Source organism: Helicoverpa armigera, chromosome 16 (genome assembly GCF_030705265.1).
Source record: "Helicoverpa armigera isolate CAAS_96S chromosome 16, ASM3070526v1, whole genome shotgun sequence".
Classification (NCBI taxonomy): domain Eukaryota; kingdom Metazoa; phylum Arthropoda; class Insecta; order Lepidoptera; family Noctuidae; genus Helicoverpa; species Helicoverpa armigera.
In genome coordinates, this window is record NC_087135.1 from 6,003,927 (window position 1) to 6,026,862 (window position 22,936).

At 33.1% G+C, this 22,936-nt stretch overlaps 1 protein-coding gene and 1 long non-coding RNA gene across 8 annotated transcripts in view; both read left to right on the top strand.

Moving 5' to 3' along the window:
- Positions 1–22,936, top strand: part of LOC110376501 (uncharacterized) — a 209,786-nt gene that overhangs the window by 157,640 nt on the left and 29,210 nt on the right. For 5 of the 7 annotated variants that reach the window (XM_064038615.1, XM_064038619.1, XM_064038620.1 and 2 more), the window contains one exon: positions 21,522–21,578. The exons of the other annotated variants lie outside the window; for them this stretch is intronic. In XM_064038615.1, the coding sequence (XP_063894685.1) occupies positions 21,522–21,578 (57 nt within the window). The remainder of the gene's footprint in view (positions 1–21,521; positions 21,579–22,936) is intronic. 7 annotated transcript variants of the gene reach the window in all.
- Positions 11,309–12,960, top strand: LOC135117949 (uncharacterized). Its single transcript, XR_010277271.1, has 2 exons — positions 11,309–12,324; positions 12,480–12,960. It is a non-coding gene; the product is annotated as an uncharacterized LOC135117949 (long non-coding RNA).

The following is a 22,936-nucleotide window of genomic DNA, read 5'->3' on the forward strand; positions in this document are numbered from 1 at the left end:
TAACCATACCACTTTTTCACTACCTTTAGTATACACAGATTTATTTTTAAAAAAATTACCGAAATTAGCTTTATAGTTAAAATATGGTACGAAGCCCTCGTTCCAGTTTATTCCTTTGTTTTTTTCTATCCAAGCTATTCGCGATCGTTCTTTTTTAGACAAAGTATAAAACGGTTGAGGTGGTTTTATCAATAAAACCTGAATGCGTCCTTTGCACATTATTGCTATTTCTTTTGGAATAAAATTGTTTCCTTCAGTTTTAAACCCTTGGACGTCAACGATAACATTCATGATAGTTTTCTCACAATATTACTTAAAGGTCTGTATTCGTAAAGTCGATCGTTTATAATTAAACAATAGGCAGATGTATTATCTGGAATATCTTCAGAACATTCAACTTCTATTCTCACGTCAACTGGTCCCGTTTTAAGTGAATCGTTCTGTCTTGAGCAATCAATCACAAAAACTGGAGCTATTTCTTTGAATTGATTTAAGCTCAGCAACGGATCAACGCCTAAGTTGTAGTAAGACTGACGAAAATTAGTAAACATCTCATATAATATACTATATTTGCCTTCATGAAATTTCAGATTAAGAGAGTCATACGGATAGTATTGCGAGTTTAGAAACAATTTAATATTGCTTACATTGCAATGATCAAATAAGGCAGAGCTTCTATTTTTGTTTGCTTTTCGGTTCGTTTGCAAACCAAATATCACAAACCTGGGTTTCTCTAGCTGGGAAGTAGTCTTAACTGACCATGAATGTTTCGTTGTTCGTGGCAGCAATGGATATTCATACAAATCCCAATTTCTAAATGCTATCTGTATGGAACGATCTCTCTCTAGGCTCTTGAGCAATAATAATTTATTACGATCTGAAACTTTAATATGCGGCACACGCCACTGTATTTTCTGTATGTCGATTTCTACGTTATCATTTTTTTCTGTAAGCACACAGCATAATGCGGAGCTACTTCGTTGTAATATAAGTTCATGTTTACAATTGATAATAATTTTGTCATAGTCTTCTGCAAATCCCAGTATTCTATTTAATGGTACAATAGCACTAAAATATCCATTTTCTAGTTTTGTACCATTTAAGTTCCATCCCCAAACTGCAGCAGCTTTACTTTCACCTTCATTCATTGAGACATATGATTTTAAGGTTGTTGTAATACCAGCATTTTAATACGATCGATTTCAACACCATTCAATTCGTACCTAATATCTTGAAACAAATATGACATGGGGTTGTTTATAAAAACAACATCCTTTTTAACTATTTTTCCTGCAGGATCTTTACTAGATACACTTGCATACCCTTCTATATAAATGGAACTTCCTGATGGTAATAAGTACAAATCTTGTTGGTGAATGGGTATTCTGATTTCATCATTTTCTTTAAAACTGGTAGTATATGGATTGTAGCTATGGATCTCATAGCTCTCAATAGAGTTGTCATGTTGTGGTAAATCCATTATTTGCAGCATTTTTTAATTTAATTTTAATCCAATATCTCGTAGAAATTGTTTATTTTCTTTTGTAATCTTTTTTATTTTTATCGTTTTGAGACGTCTCTCTTCTTTGAAGATAGGAAGGGAAATATTACATTTTCCTCTCACATTAGTTGTTTTATAGAAGACCAACATTTTATTCTAAATTTACAAAAGAGATTAGGTATCTTAAATAATTCAAATAACACGACTAGTGCTTGTCATCACTTACATCCTTAGAATGCGAAGATGATTAAAGAAATAAGTATTTTATAATTAGTGTGAGTTACAAGGGTATAAATAATTTTGTAATATAGAATAATAAAAGACCTTTAATTAGGTTACGATATTTTATTACTTTTCCAAAATGATTTCAGAAATTTTAGACACAAGTGTCCACAATTGTACAAGTGATCACGCTGTATGTTTTCATAATTATACTGAATATTTTTCTTTCCTATGTACTTCATAAATTCTTTAGGAGGTTTTAAGTTACCATAACTGTCGAAATATTCTATGTAGTCATTTATTTTGCCATAGGCTACCCAATGAGTACCGGTGTTTTAGAAGAGTCAAGATTGATCACTCCGCATTCTATTGATGAAACTTTATCCGGTAATTTATCTCTCATAAATACACCTCGGAAGAATGGAATATTATTTGAATGCTTAATTATATCAATATTGGTTAAAGCTCTATTGGGTAGCCGAGAGTTTAGTTTTTTTTCTTTGTGACATAAATCCCTAAACCATCTTTGTAAGGTTTGAGGTGTAACCCTCTTCCAATCAATAACGTTTCCATTTCCTTGTTGTGTCGTTCCGATTCGGCTAATTGTTTCTTGGCTATTTTATATGCATTAATAGCTTTTACAATCCCAGCAGCACCTCCTGCCAAACTGCCTGCAGCAGATAATCCAGCAAATATCGGTACTAACGGAAGAAATCCACCAGTTTTTGGTACTGGAATTATCCTGGGTAATTTTATCGGAAAATCGGATGCAAAGTCTTTAGCTGCTGTGTAAGCTAATTCCATCAATGCTTTCTTACATGAAGGTTTAATTTTTTTTATATGCTTTTTAGTATGAGAAACAACTTTTTTAAGAGTTTTCTTAAAACCAGCTCCTGATCTTGTTTGACTGGTGAGTTTATTTGAGGTTGTTTGCTTACTTTTGTTTGCTATGTCACTTCGTCTTATTTTCATTGTTATTTCTTTAATTTTCTCCAAAGAAATAGCAATGCAATTTAATTTTATTCGAAACAAATACAGGACTTAGTTGTTTAAAGAGCAAATCCGTAATGAATAGTAATCATATATGTATTTCCTTAAATACAGTTTAGAATTATTTATTTTTTTCACTTAAGTATACTTATAATACATTTGTTTTATCGATCCAGCTGTTTTCACTAGGAGGAAGTCCGAGCCATTTAACATATACCTGGTTTCCTTTTCGTTTTAAAACCTTTTCAACTAAGTATACATCAGGATGGTTGGTTTTCTGAAGTTCTTGTGGATAAAAAGCTCCTAGTATAGGACGACATCTTGCATCTTCTAACAAATAAGTCCTTGGATTCGTTTCTTGTATTTTTTTAATCTTGAATATTTCTGTGGACCAGTTTGGGTAATATCCTTTATCAAAACATCCTTTGTATTTACTTATTCTAACAAAGTCACCGATGTTAAATTTCCTACCCGTTGTTTTCTTCCTACATTCTGCTAGGTGAATGTATCTCCGCAATATGTTCCTTTTATTGATATGGTTTACAGAAGCTGGTGATTGTCCAATAGTTCTATGAGTAGCGTTATTGTACTCATTTACTTTTTTGTCGAGTGTTCCATTATACCAATTATAATTTCCGTTAAGACTAAATTCTTTGTATAGTTTATTCTTCAAAGTTCTTATTAATCTTTCAACGATTGAGGCTTTTTTAGTGGAATATGTAGAATAATGGTTGATTTTATACTTTCTCACAATATTTTTGAATTTATCATTATAAAATTCTTTTCCTAGATCTGTTTGCAAATTTTTTGGAACACGTCCTTTAGCTAATAGAGCTTTAAACTCTTCTGATACCTGTTGCTTATTCTTTCGTTTCAGAGGAATTGCCCAAGCGTATTTTGAAAAGGTGTCAATGATTACCAGTATATATTTATAACCACTATTCACTTTCGAAATTGCTTGCATATCCATCAAATCAGCTTGCCAAAGATCATCAATATCTTTAAGTATGACCTGCCTTCTCGGAAAGTTAATTCTTGCACATTTATGAATTTCATTTATGACGTCTACTTTGCTCATAATGCTTGTTTAATTTTCCTGCTATTTCTTTTAACTCAATACTTTTTTCAACATTTCTTATCCTATAGTCTAAATTTAAAATTAGTTTCTTCAATTCTTCAATTTTTTTAAAAGCACCATCAACTTTTAAAATAAATTGCTCTTCAGTAATAATTTTATTTCTACTAGATTCCTCAATAGTGTTTTCAATTCGCTCAATATTTACGCTACTATCAGCTCTGACTGATGTTTGTTCTGTGTGAATATAATTAACATGTACATGTTCATTCATCTTCCGTAAAAGTAAGTAACTGAGAATATTTCAAAGCTTATTATTCTTTTATAATACCAGCCTCTTTTAACTCTTCTACTATGGATAGAATTTCATTGTCATGATTTGTATGACCAGCATGTTTTGAAGAAATCAGGAGTTTCAATCTTTCAATTAATTCATTAGGGTCATCCCAATAAACATAATCTGTATTGCTTTTATATTTTTTTAAGGTTGGTAAGTTGCCACCACTTTTTGGTTGCATTACCTGCTCTTCTACTTGAACATCATTTTGTTGTGAAAATAAAGGTTTGATAATTTGACGATATTTCAAACTTTTGTCTCCTTTTATTTGACCATTTGAGTGAAAGTCTCGTTTGTGTGCATGTGTATTATGAAGCATATCTTTGTAGACAATTTTATCTACTTCAGTTACCAAACTTAGGTTGGGTTTATTGCGTAGCAAAAGTTCTTTTAAACCTGGTGTTAATTCATAATGCTTATTGTTTATAGTGACTATATTTGTTTTTTGTGAATCATTGACGTTATTTGAAAGAGAAAGTGTTACCTTAGAATTTCCCATCATAAGATTTTTGTTTTCACTACGTATCCCAAATGGTACATTTATGTTATTCTCATAAATTTCCATCATATCTTCTTTGTTCAGTGAAATTAGTGAATCGGTGGACTTTTTTACATGATTTCTTGATAGAGTGTCTTTATATTCAGAATGTGCACTATGGTCTGTTTTTATAAATTCTTTAAAACTTTCATAATCTAGAGATGAGCTGAGTTTTCCAAATGTATTGTTTTCATCTTTAGAAATGTCAAATATCTTTATATCTTTATCATTCACTTTAACTAAAGTTTCCAAGGGATCGGTTATTGGTTTAAACGCCTTTTTAAATTTTAAATTAGCGTTATCTTCTTCATCTTGTAATATTTTTATTTTATTTTTTATAGTATCTGCTGATTTTATTAATTGTTCCTTAATATTAATATCCATCGTTTGATTTTCAATCATACGCAACTGTTATTTACAGCTATTGGAAGTCGATTGATATGTTTTTCCATTGCGCGGGTATATATGCATATTCTAAAGGCATATAAATGTATCGAAGCCTTGTCTGTATCTTCCTTTATTAAGAGCGCAATCTTTATTTATTAATAAAAAATCAAACCGATCCTGCCATATCATAGAGCAAAGTTTTTTAAATTTTAACCACTCCATATCCGTATTTACATGCTCATTGTAAATATGTTTTAAATTTTCTCGTCCTGTCTGAAGATAATTATAAGATTAACGTTGTCTCGTATTAGTTGTTTAGGTATTTTGGAATAGGTTTGTGATAAATAAAAACAATCTATGTGTTTATGCCTTCCCATTGCAAAATAATTACGAATGTTAACTTGTTTTTCACATGCAACGTCATCAAAAATCATTAATGAGTTAGCTAAAGCATTATTGGGATGTATTATTTCTTTATTATCATTGAAGACCGAGAATTTAGCACTAGGAACATTCTTCATAACTTGTTTTAGAAAACAATACTTTGGCTGGAAAGCTGTCTTAGAGTATAAATATATATGCTTGAATTTCAAACCGTTTTCATGCAATATTAAATTGAGCATTACATTCGTTTTCCCGCAGTTAGATGGACCACATATTATACATCTGATTGTATTAGGCAAAAGTGCACTGTGTTTTATTTTGTGTGATTGATTTTCTAACTTTATATTACTAATTTCTAAAGTCTGGGGTTGCTTGATGAACTTCATTGTGAAAAGTGAGGCAAAATAACGTTACTAGTCTATTTATATGTTTACAGGTTATCAACAAATAAAAATCAACAAAGAGTAAGTAGCATACGTATATTTTTACTTATAATTAAAGTACAGTTATTATAAAATACAATATTAGTATTTAATACATTATACTAAAACTATTAATACACAATACTAAAACTATAATACATTAACTAAAATAGAGTTTTATAGTGACCCCAAGGTAATGTCTCAATTTGATTTGGGAGTATGTATCGTTTATCATCGTTTTTGTTCATCACCACTTTGTTCACTTCTTGTGTGTATAATACATGCTTGATTGACCTAATCATATTCATTTTACATGATTTACTCTCATTATGAAATAATGCCTTATTGTAATGCGATATATCTAGTCTATTTGTAACTGATTTTGAAATACCTTTTGCTTTTTTTATTTGTACTTTGGAAGATAGCAAACAGTAAAGTTTCGCTCTTAAGCCAGTGAATTCAGTGATCACGTCACCACCTAGTTCATCTTTAAAGAGTCCAGGAACTTTTTCATTTATTCGTGGTATTAAATAAGGATTATCTAAATGAAAATTACTTGTGTCAAAATCTTTTAAATTATTTTTATATCACTGTAAATATCTTTTGTATATATTAAATAGAGTAGACTGTCAGTGTCTGTGTAACAAAGTCTTATATTATTCATGTATTTCTTTTTCATATTATAATGATACTGATAAAGATGTAATTTAGCATATTCTAAAACACTGAAGCCTATATAAATTGGTCTGTCTAAAAAAATTTTCTCGGGTTTTAGCTGAACTGCTACTAAATTTTCTGAAAATACAGATACAGATTTAAAATTAGGTTTACAAATTAGCTTTTCAGCACCATGTTGCTTATTTGTAATATTATCTACATCAACCCATTTTGTCGCTAATTTAATATCTACTTGTTTTCGTTTATTTTCAATCGTTTTACCGAAAATAGAATTATTTAAAAGCTTGAAAAAATCTTTCTCGAATGTAGTTGTGGATGCTTGACGCAGGCTAGTGTTTAAATCAATATATTTTTTTAAATATTCTTCTTGTCTAAATGTTAGAATACGGTGGATTTTTCTTAAAACAAGTCCGTTTTTCAAACATTCCTGTAAATGAGTGTAATGAATTACATAATTAAATTTATCATATAAATTAGCTATAAGTTTAGCTGTCTTTCCCCCTGGTGGTATAAACTTTTCAGGAGCAAAAGGTAAATCACTATGAAAATCATGTACGTGCTCGGGATATTCGAGATCTACTTCTAATATAAAACCATATTGACTTTCATCCGATATACTCATTACATCAAAGCAATTAACTTCCTTCTGATTTAGAAAACGAAACTCTGTAATTGGGAACTTTTAGTCATTGCGTAACCATACAGATTATTGCAATCGAGATATATCAAATAACTAGAAGGTTCTAGATCATTAAATTCTGGCAAATATTTATTGTTAGCCTTCGCATGACGTAATGAGCACTGTGCTAGACCACCGCGTATGCCCTTCTCTAGCATTTGATACATTTCTAAGTCATCTATTAAATCAAGCTCAACCTGTGTATAGAGCAGCATAGCATCCCAGCTTAAACTAGGTGCAGTTACGTAGTAGGCAGGATCTAATTTATAATATTTTAAACTTATATTTCTGAAATTTTCAAATATATCGCACAATAATAAAACATCACATTTCAGGTATAGATCAGTATACTCGCCAATAGTTGTTATTTTAAATGCATCCCATACAGTTTTTGCATGCTTATATTCTTCATCGGTAATATGCTCCATTTTCAATGTGTTATAAAAGAATTCTTTCGGAGGAAGTTTTGTTTCTTCATACTTTTTCCAAGTATTCATGTAATCATAAGGATAAATACCTTTAGTTTTGAGCAAATATATTAAATTATCATTTCTCATTTCCGTTGATAAATGCAAAAAATCTTTATCTGTCAAACTTTTGCTTAGTGCATCTAAACTTGAGCTTAGAAACTGAAACGAATCAATAAATTTAATTTGTACAGGACGGTTACTATTATCATGATCTATGTATTTAGTAATGGTTAAATATTTTTCTTTAGTTTTGGGTATTATTTTAATATGACCTTTATGTTTTCGTGCTAATTCTTTTATAAAAAGATGGGAATCATAATTCGATAAATTATGAAAAATTACAGGTATAAATGGACATACTCTAAACATTAGATTACATTGAGTATGTGCAGGTCCTCTATACTTTCCTGTCACATGATCGTGGTCACGCACTTTATCGTCGAGTAACAAGCGATCACAAATATGACAAGTACTTGCATTGTTATATTGGGTTTGTTCTTTTTTAGTTAAAGGTATCATTTGTTTTTTAATTAATAATATATCATTTATTTTCTTCACATCTTCTATTAATCTAGTGATAAATACCTCCACACAATCTAGACCTCTATATGTTACATATCTATTTTGGCGGGGATCATGTGAACAACATATGTAATATGCAAAACATGAAGGTTGGTGTTTTTTTAAATTATGTGTGTTTTCAGATTTCTTTTCGAAACAATTTACCAATAGACTTTCAAAGTCTGCGTAAATTACATAGTTGATTTTTTGTTTTCGTTCATAATTCTTGAAACCCAGTTTACTATTTTTATCAGGTAAAATTGATAAAGTTTTAGAACAGATATGAGATCTATACTTAGTTTCACAGCTATAAAATTGTAAACATGACTCACACAGAAAAAAATTACCTTTATGATTTGTTACTTGTCCTCGTACTAAACGTGCCAGGTCTTTGATAAGACAGTAATGACTCATTCCTTTTCTTTCTAAATATAACAAATTTACATGTATAGATCTTCTTTTGTTTGTTAAATATAGAGGGCCGGTTACTGTTTCGCTCTTATTTTCTACTCCATAGACATTGATACTTATATTATTGTTGGTCTCAAATAATTTTATGTCTTCATATGAAACAGGGAAAGACATCCCTTCAATATTAAATATAGAACTGTAATGTGGATACGAATTAGTCCTGCATACATTCTTCTTAACGGGATATAATGAAGCTACTACACTCCATAAAAAGCAGCAATTGTCATTATTTTGAATATTAATACAACTTTTCGAGTTTTTAAGTTTTTGGTAATTCAAGGTAAGTACCACCTCTCATAGGACAATATTTATTAACATTGATTTCAAGATGGCTCACTGATTTAAAAGACCATCCAGATTCTTTGTGTTCGAATTCTGACATTTTGCATTTTAAAAGTTCAATAGCATTCGAATAGAAGTCACTTAAAATCGTGTTATTACAAATAACTTTATATTTCGTATTAAACGACTTAAGTTGTTGCTCACTTGTTTTTGGTAACACAAAGTGGGCAAACAACTCGAAGTTAATCTTGACACAAGTATTCTTCAATAAAGACATATGTATAAGTTTCAGGACATCGTTCGTATTCTCACACAAGAATGCTTCGGGTGTACAGTATTCAACACCTTGTGCAGGGTTTAAACGATATGTTATGATTCTGTTTTGAAAGCACTTGCAATTACAAAGATATTGTTAAAATGGCTTTGAACTAAACTATTTGACTTATGTACATTAGTTCTTAAATGATATTTCAATTCAGTTTTCGGTAATTCAATCTGACATTTTTTGCATATTATTAATTCATTGTTAGGATCATGGATATCAATTTCTTTTTCTATTAATTCATTACTAGGATTATGGATATCAATATCTTTTTCTATTAATTCATTATTAGGTTCATTGATATCAATTCCGATTCTTTTCAATCTTCCGCGAGGAAGATACTCGAGGTGCTGTAAAATAAAACAATAATAGATCTAAATGTATTTTTATACGTGAATAAATTGTAATTACAAACTAAGTAATTGAGTAAATACTGATTGATTACATTATTGACATGAAAGCATTTCAAGTCAGTCATCATTTAAAATAAACAGCAATAAAAGAAATATAAGATTACATGTACCTATTACATTTATAAGTATTTTTAAAGTTTTTTGTAAATAGAAAAAAAAAATCGTAAATATAAAGAAACGTTAATAGTAACTGCTTACAAACTCTAAAGGACAGTTCTTAAACTCCCGCCTGGTCTCGTCAATAAAGTCTTTAAGCCGAGCCCATGCTGGCGTATTATTTTCAGTGCGATTTTTATTGAAATAATTGAATGACGCCACCGATTTATAGGTGCGACATGTTCTATCGTTTTCACATCATAAATTTTAATTCTATGTAGTAAGGGCCCTGTTTTAACTCATCGGTTTGCCGGCTTAAGCCGTTTGCAACCCTACGTGTGAAATAGGAGTATAAGGGAGTTATTTTTATTACCCTTTAAATTACTTGCTGCTATCTCTTCACGATCATCGTCGCTGTCACTACCAAATAAGTCATGGCTCGTGGTCTTCATATCGCTTCTCTGGGGCTTCATAACAGGACTGATGGGATGAACAGTAGGCGACATCGTCTTGAGCTTCTTCTTCTTACTGTCCGGATGCGATGATTTGCTGGCGCTTCTCTTAGCAGCATCGCCGGAGCGTGAAGATGAAGACGCTGATGACGAATCCTTCACGTGTTTCACCCGTGTCTGTTGTTCCTCATATTCGTCTTCGGAGGGAAAGAGGTGATCAGCAGAAGTTGGTCCCGACCTGAACAAAAATACAGATAAAATAATTAGAATCAATAAAATAAAAAAGGATTAGGTACCCAGATACCATAGTCACAGGTAAATAGTTCGAATATAATAATCGAAAAAGGTGAATAGTTCGAATGAAGAAATAGATTACATTGTGATTGTATTGAATCTATACAAACATTTTATTCTGTTCATTCATTAGAATCATTCAATATTATTATTTTTTATATAATAAAAATAACAGATTAATAGATAACACAGGTCAACAGCATTTTTGGTGCAAAGGTGAAATATACAATTTCTTGTAGGATATTAGATACGTAATCAAAGACCAGAACATAAAGTTGCACTAGCACGTAGGGATTTAGAGATATACCCCTCCTAAAGTACCAAAAACGCGTTTTTTAACGATATTTGACGATTTTTTTGAAGGACAGCAAAATTGTTTTTTTTGTTTCTATCTATAGCATTATATAGTACTACTCTTCCCAATTGAAATTCATTTTTATTTCCAACGCTAAGAGTTTAAATTTTCATGAAATATGTATACAGCTACGATATATCGATCTTCCCTATATTTCATTTGGCCTGTTAGTATGAAAAAACTCCACTTTAGTTATAAAATGGTATATATCGGGAAATAAAACTCGCAAAAATATAAATTAATGCGGGGAAAGTAGTACTATATGATGCTTTAGTTAGAAATTCCTAGAAAATTCTGCTGTCCCCAAAAAATGACATCAAATTTCATAAAAAAACGCGTTTTTGGTACTTTAGGAGGGTATATCTCTAAATCGTGCAACTTTATGTTCTGGACTTCGATTATGTATCTAATATCCTACAAGAAATTGTATATTTCACCTTTGCACCAAAAAAAAAAACATAATTTGTTGACCAGTGTAATTATATCAGGACATGTAATGAATGAATAGATGAGTATTATAATAACAGGATATACAGGTAGGTACTTACATTCTTGAGGATTTGATTGAATAGGTTAACACTTTTGATAAAATTAAACTTGCACGCTGATTTAGTTCAGGAGTGATTTGTGTTGTTATTCGGGAGCCGTTTATATAGGCCTAAAAATCACGTCATTCTAACCAAATATGTAAAAATGCACGCTTGCAAAAAATAAAAACTAGTTGTCACACGTGGTTTTACCCGCGTCCCGATGGATTTAATTCCCGTACCAGGACAAAATATAGCCTATGTTCAACGCATTTAGTGTAGCTACCTAATAGTGAAAGAATTCGGTTTGATCGTTTCGGAGCCTATTCGCGGCAAACAAAAAAATAAACAAACAAACAATCAAATCTTGCCTCTTTATAATATTAGTAGAGAAATGCTGAGACTGCAGATGCTGCCATATAAAGATTATTTGCGATGGTGCATACGAGCGTTTAAATTGTAGCGTTTTCGGTAGCTCAGTCAGGCAGACAATCGTTTGTAAATCGCATATTATGTAGATGTTCTACCAATTGTAGAAACGATGTATAGCAACTTCTACCCACGATCGACGCAAAACAAGCAGTTTATAAACTTTTTCCATGTATAGGTAGGAAATATGTTTATCAGCAGAAACGCTGCGGTTTGCACGCTCGCGTACATTATTTCAACTTCTTACACGTGGAGTACCCAAATAAGAACTTGAATCTCACGTTTCTATAGTATATTTAAAAACAATGTATAATTATGTATTTAATTTTATAATTTTGAACCTTAATGACAAGAAAAAACAAAATGCGAGTAAGTATAAAACCAGAATAAAATCCTGGAGAAATCACATTCCCGTTGAATATCTCGTTCTACAATGTCGGTAAGTCAGCCTTTTCTAAATAATCAAACATTATTTTTATTTTTGATACTTTTATTCAAATAATATCTACATAATAATTCTACTTAACCATTGTATACTTACGAATAGAAACAGTTGATATTTAAAATAATAATTTTAATTATGTATTGTTTCAGAACTCCAGTGATATTTTCATCAATGATTCATCATGCTCCCAAATACCGGCAGCGCAACAACTACGTCAAAATGTTTTGAACTACCTAGAGAGGGAAAGACCGTTCCGGTATGATGAAATAAGATCGAGTCCATCGTACTCTCCGATTCCAGCAGCATCAAGAGAAAGACCCTTTCAATTCGAAGAAAGACCGAGCAGCAGCGGCCCTGAAAGAGTTCCTAATAGTAAAAAACGAGGGACCAAAACTTTGTATTCGTACATTAAAAAGCCTGCAAAGGGTTTACAATCGAAAGTAATACGGATCCAAATCTATGATGCAGAAGATTTAAAAAGTTCTAAATTATGTGAGTGTAGGGCTAATGTATGCGCTCAGCATATTGTTGAAAATGTGTTTAACGATGATATATACAAGTGCGCAAAAGATATGATAAGTAAAATTCAAAAGAAACTGTAAATAATTCATAAATAAACAATATTACTGATGTCTGTCTTTTAATTACCAGATTAACCTATTATTAAACAAGCATTGCTCACTTATGTACCTACTTACCTACCTACTCAACTGTATATAAATTAATTACCTATTCGTTTTATCAAACATAATTCCTATTGTTTGATGTATAGGTACCTATTTGAGTATATATCTGCTCATATCTTATGAACTTAAGCCTGATTGAATCATATTCAATAGTAGCAATTTTTATATGAATAAACATACATTGGTATAGTTACGGAGGCCTATGATGGGTAGAATCAGAATGGAATGCGCTCAGTTTCCTTTACGGGAATATGTAAACATTCTAACGCACCTAGCAACGCTCGCCAGTTGGATCATTTATAATTATTGTCAACCATTAATCATTATTAGGTAAATGCTTTTTATTAAATGCTATATTGTGTTTTGCTCTCCAAAGACATAGAACAGCTCTTGTCTGTTAGTATGAACCGCTCATTCGATTTGTTTAAATAAATGCTGTTTGTAAGCAGTTGCAACATAAATAACGTACAATATATAAACGTGATATAATTATATACGGGAATGCAATTCAGGAAACATATTAAATTGAAGTTACCTAAAAGACAAGGTAAGTATTGAGGGACCACCTTTTTACTATAGATGGGTCTCTAAGTAACTAAGATAGTTGTCTTACTTTAAATAAAGGTTTTTGAATAGAAGTCTCATTTTGAAAAGAGAATTCTGGATACGATACTTATTTAATTCAGTGAATAGAGGTCTTACTTTGAATAAAGGTTTTTGAATAGAAGTCTCATTTTGAAAAGAGAATTCTGGATACGATATTTATTTAATTCAGTGAATAGAGGTCTTACTTTGAATAAAGGTTTTTGAATAGAAGTCTCATATTGAAAAGAGAATTCTGAATACAGTACTCATTTTGAAAAGAGAGTATTGGGGTATCTGGATCATCATTTGATCCAGATGCCCCAATACTCTCCTACTTTAATAGGACCGGATTACAGGCGCCGAACGCTGCTGTGATATCTTCTGTGATGTGCGAGCCAGCCCACGGATATTTTTATATGTGATTTACTAGTGCCCAGTACAAACCGAGTACAAAAAAAAACGGATTATAGAGTATATTTATTAGTGTTATTGGAACAATGAAGGAGGAGTGTAAGTTGTGTAGTGTGAATGGATGGGGTGGTGCTGCACAGGGGATGACGGACTTTTCGATATCGTCGCTGATGCGGCCGGCAGCCAGCCACGCGGGGCAGGACCCGCGGCACGACGCGGTGCTCCTCTCCGCGTACCTGTTCAAACTAGGTGACTATCCATTGTATACGCTTCACGATTACTACGCCAACAGCGGTGAGTATCGTGCACCACACCCTACTTCGCACATTACTGTTAACACCCGTACCACTAACTACTGAGTTGATATATCACCTCCCACTAACAACGCACATTAGATATAAGTACTAATGATAATTGTTAATTATGTTAATTGTGGAATTTTCTTTCTCACTTGAATTTAATTTCCTTTGTATTTGAAAATAAACAGTTTTGTAGTTATGATAAGTTATGTTTAATTTAATCATAAACAGGACTTCCGAATCTTGTATTAACCGAGATTCGTCTAAGAAAATGCGGTACACCAAAAGTTGATTAGTATGTATTTATTTTGAACAACGTTGAAGAGATTAATGAGTTGAATTTGGGATTCCCAAAAGACGTCGTTGGAACTCATTGTATTCCCCGAATGCAGACGCGCTGACAAATCTGAGGAACTTAAAAGGCCAGTTACGTCTTCAATTGTTCCATAAATATCCCAGCTTGTTTTTTCTTTATAAAAAGAACTCGATAAAAATACGCTCAAAATATGAGCGAATTGATTACTAATTCATTTTTAAAAGTTCTATACTACGACGAGTAATTAAAAAGTTTTTTTAACTACATCGTCATTTATCATTTTTATGGCCGAAAATTACTAACATGAGCATCATACCTCATTCAATCAATAATGTCATTTTACAAAGATAGTCTATCAGCGTACAGTGATATATTAAAGCGCTTTATGTTTATATAAGTGTATGCGCATAAATATGTGGCATAATTTGCGTCAATGATGCTTTGTTCATAAGCTGGTAACTATTGTCCGTCTGTTCGCTTTGTTAATATACTACGCAATGATCGTATCGCGGAAAAAACAAGACAAAAATGTTTTTTGTAATTTCGAACTGAAACTTTGTAAAAACATCATACTTAGTAGGTACTACTCGGGTTAAAATGCAACTCGGTGACTCACCGAGCATAATGTAAACGCATGTTTTATCATACATTTTTTACAGTAAGTCGGCTAGACACAGGAAACGATATAAATACAGATTTTTATTATAATTTGATGGGGAAATATGTTACGGATAAAACTGGAATGAATTGATTTAATTGGTATCACATCCTGGTGCGTCGATGTTTGGCTACATTACTAATTTATTCGAATCACGAACTAATATATTGTAGATAGACTATCACGAGCTTAGAAATAGAATTTATGATTCATAAAAAATATGATTAGCATCTTAAAAGTTATACATATATTGTTTATCTTACTAAGGCAGATGGGACAGAAACCGCAAAATGTCACCATATTACCTCAGTGCAGATAGGTATAAATCAAAACTACGGAAACTAAGTTTTATTAAAAACTTACACGGCACTCGACAAGTTTGAATATAACTATCGACAAGCTGGCGTTTAATATCCGGCATCGCCTCCATTCATATCGAGCCATTTTTAGGATAACGTTTCAAATCTAGACATTTGACCGTTTGATCATTTTTATAACATAACGATAAATGTCGATAATACGATTTTTATGCGCCTATTCCAATAACTCGTTACAGGGATTTGCGCATTCCACGACGCCATAAATTCACACTTATAAAGGATACATAGTAGAGAAACCTGATATGAGGCATTAATCTATCTGTTTTATAACTAGTAATCTCTTCAACAAGGCGACTATCGTATCCGATAAACTAACTTTAGATCAAAGGTTTAATGCATCAAGCGATTTAGTATAAAAGCAAGAAACACAAACGCAAATGACGACACAGTTTATCCGATTACTCAGTTTTCTGCAATCATGTTTTTATGAAAGCGACTGGCGGACTCGGTAAAGAACGTTCATTTGTTTTAATTGCTTTCTGTGAAATATTTAACGATTCGAATTTGTAAATGTGGACGATAAGCTCGAAGCACTAGTGGGGAATAGATGCATTTATCTAGTTTATTCCAATGTTATCGCAAATTATACGTAGTCGGCACGATGTGAACCGACCTCGCACAGATCCGTGAGCGAATCCGGATCTATTCGAATGTCTCTTGTCACTTCTAGATTTATTCCAACCATGATACGGTGCGGTGCGTCAATGACAAACAATATAGTTGTCAGCACCCGTCATTTAGCATCGTCATGTAACTGACGGGAGAATGCTAAGTAATAGACGATTGGCCCACATTTCTTTTCAAGTCTGTTCGCGAGTAAACTTGTCACATTATATCTTGTACAGATCGATGGATGACGCTCAAGCTTAACTGGATATATGTACTCCTAGATTAACTATTTAGATAGCGTGCCGTTGATATTAAATTGATATCTGCTATAAACTAATGGGCTATCATAATAAGTGATAATTATGATGAATAGCGGCATTAGCTGCGCTTGATAACAGGCTCTCAAGCTCGTTCTGTCATAATTTAAACCACTCTTTTTATTTCGTAGTAAAACGATGATTTTTTTAACATTATTGCAAGATAACTAACGACTTCAGGACATACCTATTACCGTTTTTTCCCCAAAATTTTAAATTTTCATCAGGCCTTATTAAGCTCATGACAGAAACGTAACATCCATTGTTATATCGGTAAAGGCACTTACTGATGTAATCAATAGGGCAGTTAAATTGGTCTTCATGTTTACATTGAAGCCTGAGTCCATGACGTCACGGGTAGTCCCCCAGCGCGATGACTCACAAAATCTCACCAACATAATCTGTACCCGTATCTTCTTCCCTTTTACTCTTCAGTGTTTGTTTGACGAGTGAGCGAGATGGAGCCGACATTATCGCTCTTATTGCTCCAGGAAACGGTCGGGGAATAATCAACTCATTGAATTAATTCACACGAATCTAGAATCATCCAGAAAGTGGATTGTCTCTCTTTGAATTTTATTCATTCATACGCTTTTTTAAATAAAGTCCTTTCATATTTTAATGTGATTTTTGTGTTCGAGATGTTTTTGTGTTGGTGAGTTGTATTACAATTTGTTTCATGGAATGTTAGCATTTACAACTTAAAGTTTTTCGAAATATTATGTAGATATATTAAGCACGTATGTACGGGTACCTAGGTACACTAGTTTAAATCCTTATCTAAAAAAAATACCTATTATGCAATGGCAAATTCGCAGATCCCAAAGAATTAAAGTGACTCAGTTCTTTCAAATCTGAACCATTTATTTCAAACATCCTACTACATGTAACACGTAAACTTATTCAAATATTTCATATCCAATATAAAACTACTCGGAAGATTCAGTAAGTAGTAGAATTCTATCGGAAAAATAATAACAGTATTGAATGCATGGCGACTACTCCAGGTTAGTGCCGCCTCTCGCGATCCAACTGTTGGTTCACGAACGTTCGACTAGTGGGAACAGAAATAACTAGACCCTTCACTTGCCTTCGGGAATATTCTATACGGATTTTGGACGATATTTTCTTTATTTATTTTTCATTATTTTTTAATGAAAAAATATGTAATGATGTTTTTTTCATGCAATTCAGTGCTCTAAGTTAATTTATATAAAATAAACCGGCCAAGTGCGAGTCGGTCTCGCGCACCGAGGGTTCCGTACAAATCCTGTATAGATAAAAAGCGAGTCTCGCGCCAACCGCAACTATCCACATAGATAGGTTTTGACTGCCATTGTGGGATCGATAGCAAAGATCAGATATAGTTATGGGAACTCCTTTACAATTTATAACGTAACCTTGTGTTGGAGCTTATTTTATTTTAGGTGATGAGAATTCAGTACTAATGGGATCTTTTATTTTTGAGGGATTAATCACCTAACGAGTCCCAGTTTCAGGTTTTTTTCGAAACTGCCTGACGACTTGTAACTGTCGAATTGTAACAACGACTGCTAGAGAGTAGTATGTTTCTAGAGCCTTGACAAAAGTGTAATTCTGTCCCTTTCTTTGTTTTATAAAGTCGGCTTTATTTTATTTTGTAGCATTTTACAAACAAATCCAACTTAAAACATATAAAAAAGCAACAAGAAAACAAAAGCAAGAAAGAAATTAAAAAGATGTTAGGTGCATCGGTCTAGAAGTCGGTGTTTAGAGGATGCATCTATATTTATTTTACCACCGAGATCTAGACCGATGCATATAAACAGTTTTCTTGTTGTTTTTAGAAGTTGTTTTTTTTTTTTGTAAAAAGTTTTTATTTTTAACTTTTGTGAAAAGTTCTCGTCAATACGAATAATATAAGCCCAAACACGACGTTACTAAATCATACCGTTGAGGAGTTCTCTCGACTTTCTCACGTCTCCATCATCAAGAAAGCTCTAAACCTTCACTGTTTGATAGTATCACCAGACATACATCTGAGAATCAAGTTTTAATCCTTTGCATGCCTACAATTTCTGATAGTTGCCCTCGATTTCTCAGGATTTCCATCATCAGATCCTGACCTGATGACAATGGAAATAAACGGCGAGTATACTTTTTTACTACAAAGAAATGATTTCTCAAATCCGTCAAACTTGGTCGTTTAAATTCCCCATTGAAATGAGGAAAATATTTGATTTGATTTGATAATATTTTATGTAACTTCAAATTTATCATTTTCGCAATTTTTCCTTTATCTGTACTATATAACGTTGCTTCTTGCCGAATTTCAAGATTCTGAGTTCACTGGAAGTACCTTGTAGGTTTTGATTCCCTAGCGTGTGACGGAAATTCGTCTAAGGTGTCGGTATAACTGCTGTATCTTTTGATCGCGTTAACTTAGATGTTTGATTTTTTCACTGCCTAAAGGGACAATAAACCTAGGTATTTGGTATAAATTTCAATTTGATACCTTTATTCGTTCGTGAGAAATAAGGTAGTAAGTTTCATTTTACTAAAATATTTTTTTTACATTATATAACTAAAAAAATGAGATTTTCGTAATTTTTCCTATATTTGCATTATATGACAATGCTTCATGCCAAATTTCAAGACTCTGAGTTTACGGGAAGTATCCTGTAGGTTTTGATTCCTTTGCGAGTGTCGAAAATTTGTTGAAAATATCGACATAATCGGCTGTATCTTTTGATTGGCTTGGCTTAGAAGTTTGATATTTTCACAGCTTAAAGGGACAATAGACCTGAGTACTTCATGTGAATTTCAGCTTGATACGTCCACGCGTTCTTGAGATAAAGGGTCTTGACAGACAGACAGACAGACAGACAGACGGACAACAAAGTGATCCTATAAGGGTTCCGTTTTTCCTTTTGAGGTACGGAACCCTAAAAAAGAAAAATTGCGAGTTTAATTAAATAAGTAATGAGAAGTAATTTCCTAATGCTATTAAAATTAAACCATATTCAATTCGTTAGCCGTAATCTACAAATAACATATCCGCAAGCAACTAAAACTCGATTAAAAGTTAAAAACTATTCTTATTACTAAAATAACTTGGGATCACGCACGGAGTGTGTCTCAGCACTAGGGAATGAACAACCCTACAGAACAGGGCGTCGGTGGCCGCGTGATGGGCTATAAAAAGTTAAGTAAAACAATAATCAGTCGAGCGGGCCCTTTAGCCCTTCGCCCTCTCTCTCCAACCGTAAACATTAAACACCCGCTCTAAGGCAAAAAGCTTTTTATAATTTCAATAAAAACGTACATGAATATTATTTAAATAAAACATTCGTGCATTTTACTGAAATTAAATGTTCCGTTGCAAGGTTCACATATTTTAATCCAATGGTAGGTAATGTTATTTTATTCAATAAATGTAAAATACGTAATTACTAATTAGACCATCTATGGGCCGTTATAAAAATGGAATTGCCTGGAATAAACGAATCGACAAAATCATTAAATTCCCAGGATCCCTTTTTTGCAGTGAAACGTATTTTTGTTGGCAGCTATCTGCGCCGTTTATAAGGGCACGTAATTAATTATGTATCTACTGTGTTGACTGCGGCGGCTTTTGCAATGCCACGCATTAAATTATAGATATCATAAAATATTACGGCCACTTGTAATAGCAGTTGATGTTGAACGACATTTAATCATTTGTCTGTTTGTCGTGTTACACATTTCGTGGGTGTGTCCGACACTATTGAGCAACAACAAAACATGTTTCCGACAAATTAACTTAAGTCCAAACTGACAGATATCTATAACAATAATTAATAGTTTTATCATTCAAATTATGTTGGGTAAGATGTTTTTAAATGGGAATCAAGCAACTAAGTTGTTTACAAACTAAAAGTTTCGTATAAACAAAGACTGGAGCGAACAAACACGGAACTTCTTTAACTAACAAACTAATTTATATTAACAAGGGAACTGTAACACCCGGTATTGGTATAGCTGTAAGCATTACCGGTATTTCCAAGCAATACAATACAAACAAAACAAAGAAAGAAAAAACCAATCAAGTGTTAGAAATATTTAACCAGATAATTGGTTAAATGAAAGGCTATCGTTCACTAAGGCGTTGTGTTACAAGCACTCGTAGCCGATCATTACACATTACGTATGCATACAGACGGTATTCTATTGAGAATCCATTAGAATCTTAATAACCTCGCGCAAATAGACATGTCTTATACTTTATGTGGCTTATAAAATCTTATTATTTGTATTGCACCACATGTTGCAAGAAGATGGAATATTTTAGCTGTAAAGAATCTCCCTAGACATTATCTAAAAATGGCCCGCCTTTCAAAATGGCTTAATAAGCTCTTTTATTCAATCACCTTTATTATCATGCTGTAAAGTTAAATTACAATCCTCAGCTCCCAATTCAGAATCTATTTACAATTCTAGAGCATCAACGAGAAACACTCTTGAAGGTAAACTAAGCTTGGCCTTAAACGTGTCTTTTGAAAACTCTTTCACAGTAATGGACCTCTTTACATGCAGTACCCCACTCTCTTTACATTTATCGGCCCTTCTTTTGGTAAAATCTTAAAACTTTACCATTTGAAATTTCGCTTGATATGAAAACGATATTCCTGTAGCATTTAGAATGCACAAGGATATAAAACTATAGATAGTTATGTGACGACAATACAATAGAAATTCAATTCCTATGCAGAAAGTTGTTGGACTATAGGCTCAGACAGACTTAACTACTGCGACTACGTTATAATTTCAGTCGTCATGCGAAATTGAATACGTGCTCCTAATTTTATTACTGCTTCTGACACAGATGTAGATGTAATTTAGTTCACTTTTAGATAGATACATAGGTAGTCTGCTTTATACGGTTGAGTAACGAGTGTGCATATTGTTTCAGGTAAGCCGACTTGCACATGCAGTTTATGTGACAGAATGCCAAGAACCTCGACTTACGGTGAGTTTCACAATAAAACAAATAACCCTGACCTTTCTCTCAAGCACTTTGGACAAAGGTTGCAAATTACGAAGCTCAATTTACATATTTAACGTCACCGGCACAGTAAGGGAACATTATGAATATAATCGCATTAACCGTGTTTTCAGCCTTTGTCCAATTGAATCCTCGGTGCAGTAATCAAGTGGGTACGAGAGTGGGTCAACGGGTCGTTCCGAGCGGCGGCGCCCGCCCGCATCGTCCCACCACCGCGCTCCCATGTTATATATTCACAATATTATACTCACGATCAAACGACCAATAAATATCTCACCCCTATGTTACGCACCACGTAAACTCTTTTGTTTATCCCGAACGATACCACCATACGACGCGCGATGTCTCACTGCCAACCCACGATACTAAAATGTAAATTTCGAATTCGTTCAACGTTTGCAATTCATTTATTTCCCGTTTCCTTATTTTGTTTGGTCGTGAGATTATCATAGATCGACGTGGAATAAACCGCGGAGTCTTTTATATTTATACGTCTGTTGTTTATGAAGTCTCTCACTTGATATGCATTGACCTCTATTATTTCTGTGTTTCATGATTTGACAAATGCAATCATGTTCACAATTAAATCGATTGTATCCTTTCACATTTCAATGTAAACCATAGTTGAATGCGTTTCGTTGGCCTCCAGAAGCGAAGCATATCATGTTTCCCCATACATACATATACTTTAATCATACAGTGCTCCGTATTTAACTTCATTTAATATTGGCCCAAGTTACCCGCTCGCTAATTGCTCGGTTCAATGTTGTCGGCAATTTAATTTCGTCAATTCAGTGCGGCTCTGGTTGGCGCAACCCTCGTCTCGTTGAGAGGAAGTACGCACCGGTTGCTTCCCTCGGTAAACTTAACTCTACGTCTTGGGGTTGAGCATCGTTCGGTTCCATCGACTGATTAATAAATAATATTAGCTGTGTGCCCGCATATGAACATTAATAACTTTAAAAGGAATGATAGTATCGACAAGCGGCGTCCCTTTAGATCGGCCAAGCACTCCTACACCCGATGCATTATTTCATTTCAACTACTATAATTATAGCGATTCTATTCGTGTCGCAAGCGGCACTTTCTCGATTGATTGTCGATATAATTAGCCGTAGGGAATCTCATCTGTATACTTTGACGAGGCAATCGCAGCGTCGCTACCCACGGTACCTTTTTACGATTTGAATAAAATCTTGCTTACTCTTCTTTAGGAGCGTTTATCGTTCATCTGGCGATATAAAATATCTATTTTAGGTCGTGTTTATATATCGATGGTAATAACAGGAGGCGCGTCACGTGTAGGTTATCGTCAATTAATC